At 40.9% G+C, this 13,307-nt stretch overlaps 1 protein-coding gene across 1 annotated transcript in view; it reads right to left on the bottom strand.

The window, feature by feature from the left end:
• The window catches only part of LOC117816012 (complement C3-like), a 44,943-nt gene that overhangs the window by 12,835 nt on the left and 18,801 nt on the right, over positions 1–13,307 (bottom strand). Inside the window, exons 4-22 of the mRNA XM_034688063.1 lie at positions 12,615–12,709; positions 12,376–12,464; positions 12,213–12,295; positions 10,596–10,683; positions 10,332–10,434; positions 7,977–8,097; positions 7,769–7,884; positions 7,474–7,620; positions 7,279–7,378; positions 7,062–7,156; positions 6,748–6,939; positions 6,498–6,653; positions 6,239–6,365; positions 5,212–5,280; positions 3,957–4,154; positions 3,748–3,865; positions 3,569–3,657; positions 1,812–1,951; positions 1,449–1,664 (exon numbers count right to left, since the gene is read on the bottom strand). Coding sequence (XP_034543954.1) covers positions 1,449–1,664; positions 1,812–1,951; positions 3,569–3,657; positions 3,748–3,865; positions 3,957–4,154; positions 5,212–5,280; positions 6,239–6,365; positions 6,498–6,653; positions 6,748–6,939; positions 7,062–7,156; positions 7,279–7,378; positions 7,474–7,620; positions 7,769–7,884; positions 7,977–8,097; positions 10,332–10,434; positions 10,596–10,683; positions 12,213–12,295; positions 12,376–12,464; positions 12,615–12,709 — 2,342 coding nt within the window. The remainder of the gene's footprint in view (positions 1–1,448; positions 1,665–1,811; positions 1,952–3,568; positions 3,658–3,747; positions 3,866–3,956; positions 4,155–5,211; positions 5,281–6,238; positions 6,366–6,497; positions 6,654–6,747; positions 6,940–7,061; positions 7,157–7,278; positions 7,379–7,473; positions 7,621–7,768; positions 7,885–7,976; positions 8,098–10,331; positions 10,435–10,595; positions 10,684–12,212; positions 12,296–12,375; positions 12,465–12,614; positions 12,710–13,307) is intronic.

Consider the following 13,307-nt stretch of genomic DNA (forward strand, 5'->3'; position numbering starts at 1 on the left):
GGACGCGTGTTGGGAGCGTAGCGCCAGCTCAGAGCAGCCAGGATCAGCTGGGTCCAGCATAGAGAGAACCACATACAAACAGCAGGTTACAGAGCCTTTCTGTGGTTGAATTTCTGCTCATTTGGACAGTATTCTATTACTTTTGTGCTTTAATCATCACTGAGTATGCTACATAACTGTAAAGTTTCCTTTCTGCAGGTTTAGTTTAATATGAATAATTCTGCTATATTTTGTTGTCCTGTTACCTTCTGACACAGTGATCATCTTAAAGTCCTGTTACCTTCTGACACAGTGATCATCTTAAAGTCCTGTTACCTTCTGACACAGTGATCATCTTAAAGTCCTGTTACCTTCTGACACAGTGATCATTTTAAAGTCCTGTTACCTTCTGACACAGTGATCATCTTAAAGTCCTGTTACCTTCTGACACAGTGAACATCTTAAAGTCCTGTTACCTTCTGACACAGTGATCATCTTAAAGTCCTGTTACCTTCTGACTCAGTGATCATCTTAAAGTCCTGTTACCTTCTGACACAGTGATCATCTTAAAGTCCTGTTACCTTCTGACAAAGTGATCATCTTAAAGTCCTGTTACCTTCTGACACAGTGATCATCTTAAAGTCCTGTTACCTTCTGACACAGTCATCATCTTAAAGTCCTGTTACCTTCTGACACAGTCATCATCTTAAAGTCCTGTTACCTTCTGACACAGTGATCATTTTAAAGTCCTGTTACCTTCTGACAGTTTTCATCTTAAAGTCCTGTTACCTTCTGACACAGTGAACATCTTAAAGTCCTGTTACCTTCTGACACAGTGAACATCTTAAAGTCCTGTTACCTTCTGACACGGATCACAGATATGAGGCTGTTTGTAGCTTACATCCATAATCGATGAGTATTTCTGATATAAATGATCTTTAAATGGTCGGGAGTTCGTATATGATGTTTTATTTTGAAATTGGCGGATGTTGGATGCGATCCTCGTGCCTGACTTCCTGTCCACGTCGATCTTTTCTGTGCAGGTTGATGCATGCTAGGCGTGGGCTCTGTAGAAAATAGCATATCTCTGACAGAGCAGCACGGGGGCACACTCCAGAGACGGAGCTGAGATGCGCTGAAGCGCCCTGTGTCCACATTAGCATTGACTAGAATTGGAACATATTGGCTGCGATGTGCGCGGCGCAGCCGTGACGCGACGCTATGCATCCTGTGTAAATTGGGGGAGAGTCCGTCTGTTACGTTATATGATGCAATATTGAAAAAAGAAAACATATTTCAGTTGCTTTGCTAAAGATGACCACATATTTCTCTAAATTTGTGCACTGAGGTCTTGCAAAACATAAAAACAATTACTGACCTCTATTTTCAGACAGAGTTACGTATTAATACGATAAAAAATGTAACCTGCAAGTCGCACTTTAACTCACAAATGGGTCTGTTTATCTTACCACCACCAGCAACATCTTCTTTACTCCATCACTCAGTTCATAAGACCTTTTGACAACTGCTTTGACTTCAATGGGGAATTGTCCTTTTTGCATGGGAATGATGATGTACGACACGGATCGCGTGGTGCCGGAACCGACTCTGACCTCCTGAACATATTTACCACGCTTAGAAGCTGCACTGCACAGGTGTGCGTCCTCTACCAGTTCCACACGCACCTTTAAAAAGATGGTAAGAATGAGGAAATGAACAGAAATACATCAACATTGAAGACAAATAAAAAACTGGTCAAGTTGCCCCAGAACACCAAGTTTGTAGTAAACCTGGCTGTCTGTTCTGAGCCCAAGAGCTGAGGACTGACTCACTTCCACATGGTTTGGGCTGTAGTTATGTAGGACAGCTTTGATTTCCAGTTGCTCTCCTTTGACTGCAGAGTATGGCAGCTTGAGATCGATGAAGAATTTCTTCCGGACGATGATCTCTAATGGATCAGCCACACAGATACCTTAAAAGACAAGATGAATACATTAAATAAAGGAAAAGGACAAGGAAAAGATGCTGGAGGGACAAAAAGAAAAGAGAAATGTTGAGCATCCTAAAAATTAACAAGCTTTCTCTAGCTATAGAAATGTTACAATGTTACAATGTTACAATGTCATTTAGCAGACGCTTTATCCAAAGCGACGTACATACGAGAACAAGAACAACACAAGCAAAGATCTAGACAAGAGGAAACAAGATCAATACGAGTAACAAAGTGCTTCAAGTCAATTTGGGAGCAGGTACTGCCAAGCAATGTAAAGGCAATGCACAAAATTAAGTAAGGATACATTTTTTTTTAAAATTTTATTTTCAAAATAAGGAACATCTACAATGAAGCAACCTAACAATTTAAGACCTTCCATTATCATCCTCAACAATTAACATCACCACAATAATGACCAAAGTACCAAGTGCTGGGTCACTCAAGACCTGAACACAGAGTCCCAGAGTAGAGCAGGACAGTGTGAGTCAACTGTAGCTGGAAGACATGATCTTCCACTGGGGACAACAGTGGAGAACAGTCTAGCTAAGTGCATAGTGCTTCCTAAAGAACTGGGTCTTTAGCTGTCTTGAAAGTAGAGTGGGACTCTGCAGATCGAATGGAGTTGGCCAATTCATTCCAACATTTAGGGGCAACAGAAGAGAAGAGTCGAGCTATTGATTTTTATTTTAAGGCCTTGTGTGCTGGGAGCACTAGGCCCTTTGTTAGAGGCTGAGCGTAGCGGGCGAGAAGGGCAGTAGACCTGGATGAGGGGTTCCAGGTAAACTGGAGCGGTTTTGGTGACTGCTTTGTAAGTCATGATTAGAGTTTTGTATCTGATGCGAGCTGCAACTGGAAGCCAGTGTAGTGAGATGAGCAGGGGAGTGACGTGAGCTGTCTTAGGCTGGTTGAAGACCAGACGTGCTGCTGCGTTCTGGATCATTTGCAGAGGTTTAACTGTGCATGCAGGGAGGCCTGCCAGTAGAGAGTTGCAGTAGTCAATGCGTGACATTACAAGAGCTTGAACCAGGAGCTGTGTTGCGTGTTCTGTCAGGTAGGGTCTGATCCTCTTGATGTTATCGAGGGAAAAACGGCAGGACAGAGCAATTGAGGCAACATGAACCTTGAAGGTTACCTGGTTATCGATCATGACACCCAGATAGACTAGTTCAAGAGAAGGTCCTCTGAGTCACTGCCGTAGACAGCCTGCTTCTATGGATGGCCTGCTGCTGTGGACGTGCTAGACTCCAGCTGCTTCAACTACTACTATCCTTCTCACCACTATCATCTCTCTCTCTCTCTATCAACAGATGTGTGTCTAACATGAGTCTGGTCCTGCTGGAGGTTTCTGCCTGTTAAAGGAAGTTTGTCCTTGCCACTGTAACTTGCTAAATGCTGCAAAGTGCTCTGCTCATGGTGGATTAAGATGAGATCAGACTGAGTCCTGTCTGTAAGATGGGACCGGATCTGATCCTGTCTTGATGTTGGGTCTTTGTTAATAAAAGAACATAGAGACTGGTCTAGACCTGCTCTGTTTGGAAAGAGATCTGCTAAAAAAAAGTAAAGAAAAAGTCAAACTTTGAAAAACGATCCTCTCACCGTGAGTTCTTGACAGACTGATGCCGGTGAACTGCCAAGTCGTGATGGAGTCTTGCAGGGGAACAATTTGAGTAGTAAATGTGCTTTCACTGTAACGAAGACAACACAAATAAACAATCAAAAACTGTCCAAAATTACAGTTGTGGCAATATTTCTATGCATAAAGTCGGTTGTCTTACCAGCCAGGATTTTGCTGAGGGCACGAGGGCAGTATGACATCCTTCCACAGCCAACTTTCAGGGAACTTGGAGCGAGAAACAATTTCACTGCTGTCTCCGTAACTATCATCTTCCTCACCTGAAGTGTGATTAAAAAGAGTTTTATGAGCTTTGTTCTGTGACACAATGGCACGTACCAACACCGGGTTTTAATTCACGTAGTCACTTACCGCGAGCCAGTATGAGGCCTTCCTCCTTCCTCTCTGCGTGCTGGCTTTCCATCTGCCTGCAGCAGTTCAGGAAGGCCTCGACACAGGCTGGGCCTTCGAAAATGTACTCGCTTCGCCTCTCACAGCTGTATGAGACAGAGGTGTCACTCATACCGTCTAAACAACAGTCACGCTGTAGTTTGACTTCATACTGACTCACTGCGTGAAAGACAAAGAGGAGAGACAGAGGTGATTTCACTGCAAAACCTCAAAATCTTACCAAGTGAAACTGTCTCAGTTTTAGTCTAAATGTCTTCTCCCACTTGATTTAAGATAAATTTACTTAACAAGTAACATTTGAGCAAGATAGAGGGACTTGTTTTAAGATATCTTAAATATCTTGTTAAGTCAAACAATCCTGAAATGATTTTGTTTTGAGTTGTAATTTAGAAGAAACAAGGTTTATTTTACATTTCAGACATTTTTCAAGCTGAGATCTTATTTGTAGAAGACGGATGATCTTGATTTAAGACAAACACTTTACTTGATTTAAGTAAATGCTTTTTATTGGAGAATCTATCAGAAAACAGCTCCATTGATAAAAGAAAGAAAGAAAGAAAGAAAGAAAGAAAGTTGTTTTTTTTAAGGGTGGGTTACAGTTTTCAGACACTGTTTCTTCAAAATCGGATAAAAATAAACATCCTCAAACTACATGCACACAATGAAACACCTACTTTAGATCATAGCTGGCTTATCCTAAAAAACAACATGACTGAATATTAGTATATCCAGCTCACTATGAGAAGACATTATATCTCAAAATGCTCAAATTAAACTTTGTAATCATATTTCAAGAACAAGATGGTCTTAAACCTAGAGAAGTGCCGCTATTATACAACTCAAATTAAGGTGAATATGTCTCAAATGAAGAAGTTGACATGAAATGTATTAGTGCAAAAATCTTTTTTTGAGCGAAAAAATACTAATTGTTATCATTCCTGTCTTATTCTGAGACACTAAGCTTTAAAATACTGGTTAAATATTACTTAAAATAATTTTTCCCTGCTAAGTTTTCTAAATATTATGCCTAATTTTAAGAAATCTTACCAAGCAATTTTTCACTTCTCTTATTGGCAGATTTTTTTGCTTATTTCAAGGTAAAAGTACCTTGAAATAAGTTTTTTTTTCTTGTTTTTGGAGGGGCATTTTTTCCAGTGTTGTTGTGGAAAAAGTGACAGTGAGTGACCGATGGGATGACTGGAGCAATAATTCTTACATAGGCTGGTTCTGACTTCCATGATAGTGCTGGCTCGCTTCCTCCTGCTGTTGACTGGACACTTTAAATCTGAAAATGCAAAACATGTAAACATCAGACAAACAGCAAGTACAAAGTCTGCATGGTATCTGTGATGTGAGTTGGGAAAGAGTGTTGGATATGAGTAATAAGAATTCAACATTGAGCATAACTTGCATTGAATCAATATAACAGAGTATAACCTCTGAGTCTGTATCTGATTTAAGTACTAATTAACCAACTATTCCAATGTTTTTGTACAAACTCCTGCATTGTCTGAGTAGCTATTGAAAGGAGAGTCCCCCCTTGTGCAGACATTAAAGGGATATTTCAGTTTTTTTGAAGTGGGGTCATATGAGTTACATTGCACTTGTACTCCTGCTAACCACAATGCATGCCGGTTTCGCTAAAGTTGAGAAAATATGGTCCAGGCACTTATCACAGTGCAATTGCATGCTTAACTAGAATAAATTGCAGTTCTTGACTTTGCTGTCAGAAACCCCCTTTGTTTTGGCCCTATTTTCGGTGCATGCATTTGCACCGTGATGAGTGCCTGGACCATATTTTCTAAATTTTAGAGACATTACGCAAAATAAGTGTCCCCGTCTGCAGAGAATTGTAGCCTAGCTTTCCTGTCGGTCCTCTGGGAATTTTCCCATTAAATGGGAAGAGCTCACCGGCACTTATTGTGGCTAGCAGGAGCAATAGTGTAATGTAACTCATACGACCCCACTTAAAAAAAACCTGAAATATCCCTTTAAGTTCTCATACTGTAAACCCTGTCTCCTGTCTTGATCCTCTAACCCTTTCAATATCTGCCAACCCAAACTACACCAACTCTCTAAAGGATCAACCTTTCTTAGTCTCAGTGAAGTGTTTACTTGACAGGCAACTTCATTCCTCTCTGCCTGCCCCTAGATTCACATATATAACCATGAGCAGTAAAGGCAAACATATCCGTATAAACACAGACCAATAAGAGCCACAGTGAAGTCTTAAGTCGGTTCACCTTGTCTGTATCGGGTCCCAGAAGCGCTGGTCTCAAACAACAGCCCAGCATCATAGAATACACCCATACTGTCCTCCCCTCCACCGGGTGTGCAGCCTGTGTCGTACTTTTCTACAACGTCCCACACCTGAAGAGGGTAGAAGTTATCCACAGCCAGTTAAACTCTATTTATGCTTTCCAAGTTTTGATCATCTTTAAAACTAACGTACTTGGCTAGCCTCTCAAAAAAGATTCGGGGAGGTAAAGAGAAAGTAATTGCCTTCTTCTGAGTGAGACGGTGCTTGTTATTCAGGACGTACACGCCTTTATCGACTGCCACCAGCCCCACTGTGGCCCCTGGATCCCCAGTTATCCTCAGCTTTAAGGACTGCCGCGGCTTATAGTACGACCCTTGTTCGGTTTGTTCCAACTTCAACTAAATCGGGAGGCAGAGAGATGATTTGTTGTTTACTTTAAATATGGTAGTTTGTATCATTCCCTTTTGGGTTCATCTCTGCTACACGTCTCACCAAGCCCATGCAGGAGTCCTTGACATCAACCCACAGAGAGTCCGATACCACTTGCTGATCACTTGTATGGTAGTAGGCTACAATACGGAATGATGGCATCATTTCTTTGGTTATAGGGATTAACATGGCAATGAGGACTTGACCACTTGCCCTGTATTTGCCATGATTAATCAGCTGCCCTCTGCTCAAGATCTGGGGACACACAGATACAAAAACAACAACGCTTTTGTGCAACATGGGAGGATACGATGCAGACTGCTGAACTCATGTATTTGTCCCAATATACAGAGAAGTAGATTCAAATAATCTCTCACCAGGTACGTGATGTCGTATTCTCTATTTTCCTGTCTGTTGAAGAGGAGGTTGACTTTTATATTTTCTCGTACTGTTACTTCAGCTTTATCCAACCCTGAGAGGAAAACGTTTCACAATGAGGGAAATTAATGCAGTTAGGGAGTTAGTCTTTCAGCACTGCCACCACCTGCACCATTGATTTTACCATCCATTGTTTTAACATAGGATGTTTCTCACCTATGTGGATGTAATTGTTGTTCCTCATTCTGTGTGGAAGAGCTTGCATGGTGGCCGATGCCTGCCTTTCACTTGAAATACGAGAATCGGCAGTCGTTGCCTAAAAATATGAAACACACACTTGGACATGTTATAAAACATTTATAATAAGTTGCAGACAGCAGATTAAAATCACACCATCAAACAAAGACCTACGTTAATAAGCAGTGGGTCACTGTTTCCCCCTGTATTGATGGTCACCCTTGCCATGCCGTCGGCTCCAGTATAGCCCATCACTTGGCCTGGATCCACCTTCACTGGAATATTACTAGCCGGTGTTTCATCAGGATTCAAAACCTCAATCTGCCATCAGAGGTGAAAACAGACGAACACTTAAGATATATCCAACCATACTCTTGTCTATGTTACACGTCTCCTGCAAACCCAGTGAGAGCATCGATCACTGGTTAGGCAGTCTCATTTGTTCTGTAAGTATGAATAAATACGATACCATGACATCAAAGGACATTCCTGGTTTGTAAAATTTGGGCGTTCTCTTAAAATGGACGGTATAAGGTGATGTTACGATCTGGATACTTCTTAACTCTGCCTCCACCATTTCATCACCTGTTGTAGATACACACAAACACTTTGAATATTCCACTTCTCCCTTGCGGTGCTGTAGTTCAATCGTAATCAAACACAAGTCTGTCTCTTACCGCTCTGCGTCAGCACAGTGACAGCAACGTATATGTGCTTCTTCACCAGTTTGGAGATGTTTTTGAAGGTTTGCGTGATGTGCTCCTTGCTCAGTGTGGCCTCTCCATAACCTCTCTCAATCTGATGTAAGAAAATATCAAAATACTGGATTACAGACTGTAAATAGTAGATAAGACCTTGATGTGAAGGTGCAAATTCTTATTTCAACCCTACATGAATTGTTTAAAATCCAGTGCTGTAGTACGTGAGTCCAGAACTCTGACTCGCACTGACTTCGGTCCTGATTTACAAGACTTGCCTCACCTTGGATTTAACACTGAAGACTAACATATAATATATAGATATTAAATGATGCATAATAAACGTTAAAATGTGAATTAATTATTCTAATGTAAAAATGTAAATTCATACAGGCAGTCGATAGGGTTGGTCTAAGATTTGTTTATAATTGTACCCTTCCAGTTTTAGCCAGTAGGGGGAGCATGTTGCTGAATGAGTGAAAACCAAGCGTGCCGGATACGGCCCTGGTGGTGAGGCTTTCAGCACTGTGACTGCCCCCTGGTGGCTGGCTGCAGTATAGTTCAAAAAATCCGTCTCCCCCATTCATTTGAATGGGGGAGCAGTCAAACTTTAAAAAATAAATACACGTCGTACGAATGTTTCTCACATCCGTATGCTGTGGTGATATGTAGTTAGTATTTGAGTGTTTTGTGTTCAAGGCCTCTTTTTTCTGAAAAGTTTCTTTTTCGTTTGTTATTAGAGTTTAAAAAACGGGGTTTTACTTCCTGTTTCCTTTGATTCACAGCCGCCGTAGAACGAAACTTCAAAGGGCACACAGCATCTTGTGATGTTACGCTGTAGGGCGGAGCTTATTACAAAGGCTTCACAGGCTCTGGCTGCACAATGGCTGCGCCCAGGAGAGGGATTTTTTGGCTTCAGAACTGTACGACTGGAAGAGGCGGAGCAACGCTGTCCATTTTTATTTACAGTCTATGGTGAAAACCAGCAACAAAATGCTGTTTGAGTCCTTCCTGTCTCTCCCCTTACAGGTTAGAATATTGATTTGAAATATATAAAACTTAGCACATATGCTTTTTAAATAAAATGAACATGAATGTAGTTAAGTAAGATTATTCAATGTTTGTTAAACAGAAGGGACTGTCGATGCCAACATGTTTGCTAGTTGCTAAATCAAACAGAGTGGTTTAAGAACAAACAGTGCAGACTGGCGAGAGACTGTTATGGGGCGCTATTTGTAAAGCTGTACACACTGAAAATAACAAACATTTCTCCATGTTTAGCTCATAAACGTCATAAAATGTAGTGTGAACTTGAATGTTAAATGTAGATATAAATTTTAAAAGTTAAATCTAAATTTTAAATTTTAAATCTTAGTGTTAAATGTTAAATCTAAATGTTAAATGTTGCTCTGCAATCCTAAATATTTAGCTAAAATGCTAATTCTCACTGCCGCCTAGTAGAAGTACTAAAATAAAAGCTTTATAAAGCGTTACAGACTTAGCAATAGCAACTTAGCTTGTCCATGACATAGACTGGGTCAGTTCTGTCTCTGAGCGTTGGGAAATCTCTTTATAGCATCCAGGGATTTAACATTTATATTTATATTTAACATTTAGATTAAATTTAAAATGTATATTTATATTTAACATTTAACATTTATATTTAACATTTACATTAAAAATGTATACTTATATGAAGCGTTTAGATTTAACAGTGATTGTAAATATATTTTTCACAACAGAATTATATGTGAGGATCACAAATATTGCTCTAAATGTTAAAAAAAAAATTCACAACACATTTTTTCTGATGCTTTGGAGCTAAATGTGGAGAAATGTTGGTGTTATTTTCAGTGTGCACAACTTTACAAACGGCGCCCCATAGATGGTCAGTATTTATTTGGTATTGTTAAGTGATGTGTTATGTTCCAGTTCAGTTGTACGATGCAGTGCTCTGGTTATGAGCTATTCTTAAGATTAATGTATATTTGTTAGCTTTTGCTTATTGAGAGAAAATATACACACATTGTATGTTTTACTTTGATAAATGAAATGTGTTCTACGCATCCAAAAGGTCCCACACAGTCAGTCATGGGTCATACAATAAATAGGAGTGACACAGTGCTGCTTTAAAGACTCGGTTTGGACTCGGACTCATGTATTAGGGACTCAGACCTGACTCTGATTTAAACATTAAGGACTTGAGGCTAGATTTCAACACTTTTATCACCAGTATTGTTATAGAATTAAATCCTAAATACCAAGAACTCAAGCCGATCAATCCAGTGGCAGACTGACAGAAAGAGATGTATCGGAGTGTAACCACATGCTCACCGGCACTCTCTGGACGGAGTTCGGAAAGCTTGATTTATGGTTGTCTTCCAAAATCCCAAAAACCACAAATGCCATCCCATCCACCTCTTCACCAAACAGATACCTAAAACATGTCGCCAGACAAAAACAGAAATGGTCAACATTTCACAACATCAACGAAAAACATTACTATGCCATCAATTTGTTCTCACTCCCAAACAATGTATGAGCAGTAGCCTTATATTCTATTCCCTAATCTCTAGTCTTTAAACATAAAGAACATACTTAGCTTCAATGTTGACTGTAAGCTCCGGGCTGTCCACATAGAAAAAGGGGCTCAGAGGCATCAGCTTCACCTCAAAACTGGGCAGCACTGAAACATTTAATTCTTTTCTTAGAGCCTAAACCTTAAAGGACCGGTTTGTTTCTTTTGAAGTGAGGTTGCTAAACGCAGGGGTTCCCAAAGTGTGGATTGGGGGTCGAGAAGTTGTCTTCCAGAAGGTTAGTAGTTCAATTTGTAATAAAAATGTTTAGTTATGGTCTTTTGGGGCATTTTTGCCTTTATGACAGGACAGCTGAGGAGAGACAGGAAGCATGGGGAGTGGAGAGTGGGGACAAGCAGTACATGGTCGCGGCCGGGAATCGAGCCGGTGACCTCTGGGACGAGGACTATAGCCACTGTACGTGGGGCGCTTAGACCTCAAGGCCACCAGCGCCCCAAGTAATAAAAATGTTTGGTTCGTTTTTTTGCCTTTCTTTGTTGCCAGATAACTCCTGAAGTTAGAGTTCAGGTCACCAGATCTGTGTCCGGTCCGGCTCGTGCTCTCTCATCACTCAACACCCACCGGCTGCATTTTCAGAAGGTTTTCAGCAGGACCGCTGGACAGCTGGAGTCATGTGACCGAGGTTTTCCTGCTGTAACTACTGAATCAAGGATTCTCCTCCTCCTCTCCTCATCCATGTTGTCTTTCTGGTCCTCTGAAAACCTCTGACCTCCAGGCCTGGCTCCGCTCATCATGACGGTTTGTTGTTGTAGTTAAGTGAAATACGATCTGGTGATAACACAGAGTGTTTTATTCTGAAAATTAACCGGATGTTTTCATTTTGTTTTGGTGCCTGACTTCCTGTCCCGCTCCATCTGCTCTGTTGAGATTGATGTGTCGTGCTCCGGCATCCGGCAAAAATAGAAGTCTTGTGTATCTGATTAGGAGGGCTCCGACCTGCCGGATTGGAGACGCAGCCCGAACGCAATGGAGCGGATCCAGTGGAAGTTAACACATTGGCTAGAATACAAACCTATCAGATCCGGTGCCGTGACGGATCTGAGACGGACCAGTGGATTTTGGTCGTTACAGGGAATTAACAAAAGCATCAGTAGCAGCAGGTAGGCTAATTTTCTAGAGGAGCTAAATTAAGTTTGAAGCAATATTCGATAACTTCGAGGGACAATGGGGGTTGCGAGTCTTTAACACCTTTATTTTGGCGGTCGGAGGCTGAAGGTTTGGGAACTTCTGGCTCAAAGTACTTGTCAGTGTCGGCTCTTCATTGAAAACTGGCTGGAGTAACAACACAGAAATAGACGGGGCTCATTTGCTATAACTTCATTAGCTTTCTTTTCTGAAAGCCCAACCAAAACTCAAAAGCTGGGGTTAATGTTTGCTATATAAGAAACTTGCTTTACTGTGCCACCAGAGAGCCACTGTGTCAGGCTTCACGATACAGTATAGGCATGTCTTTACACTGATCTGCTGTTTGTATCTTGGTCTTTGAAAGAGACAACAACCACAACCGAACTGAACAACGAGTGATTGTGAAAGCCGAATATCGAGATCCTCATACAACCCCACTTCAAAAGACAAAAAATCCCCTTAAGTCAGGTGTTGTGTAAAATGATGGACTCACCGTACTCTTTTACTTCAAACTCTGCAGAAAAGATCTGCTGTGGGTTGCTCTGAAACTTTGCCACCACCTTCCAAAGTCCCGTACTTCAAAACACACACAGGGACAAGGTTTTAGAACCCAAAGCCCCCTGCATCTTCACAATGAATACTAGGAAACAACTCACCTGACTACCTCACCCAGTTTGTAACCTGCAGAGTATATTCCTGATTTCAGAGAGACGAGGTTGGTTTCTGCAATGATGCCATCATGTGTCTTCGAGAACAAGAGACAGTTTTGAAAATGGAGCTTTTCAAATTTTCACATTTGGAAAAAATGTAACTGACCTCTTTATATCCTGGCTTTTGATCTTAATCAGTGTAAAATTCTGTAAGTTGTGTATTTATGAAAGATACATTAAAGTACCACAATCTCAATGCTAATCGAAGCATCGGTTTCAGGGTTGATTCCCCTCTCCACGGGTTTCATTCCAGGCGTCACTCCAAACATCCTGTACAAGACTGACAAAGAAAGGCAGGGGACAGAAAGAAAGGCTCTCTCGTATACAATACCAAACGAAAACATGTAGCTGAACACAGAGGATGCAGTCATGATACACAATGATATGGACTCACCAGGGGTGATTCTAGGATCAGATGTTTAGGGGTGCTGAGCCGTGCAAGATAAATTTCACTGTTTTGTACATTTTAATGCAATTTCATTCCCACATTTGTGAAAGAAAAGTATAACACTTTTTGGGAAAGTCTGTGAGTGAACCATCAAATCTGATAAAGGTTATTTAAATGTTGAGCCACAGCAAAGGAGGGATGGATTGGAATCATAAAAGAAACATATGGTAACCCTAATTTCTGGGGAAAGACAACTCATGTTGATACAGCAGCTCCTCAACATATACATCAACAGTATGTATGTTTCTGGAGTAAACCAGCCCCCCATAGTGAGTACCAAAAATACTCAAAACTGACATTGGACTTATTTTTTGGACTTTCATTTGAAATGCAATGCACAACATGTAAAACGCGGTGGAGCTGCTGTATTTTTGTTGTTAAAATATTACGTTTCAACCAAGTACTGTATGGTTTTGAAACTTTTGTAGCT

Source organism: Notolabrus celidotus, chromosome 7 (assembly GCF_009762535.1).
Source record: "Notolabrus celidotus isolate fNotCel1 chromosome 7, fNotCel1.pri, whole genome shotgun sequence".
Classification (NCBI taxonomy): Eukaryota; Metazoa; Chordata; class Actinopteri; order Labriformes; family Labridae; genus Notolabrus; species Notolabrus celidotus.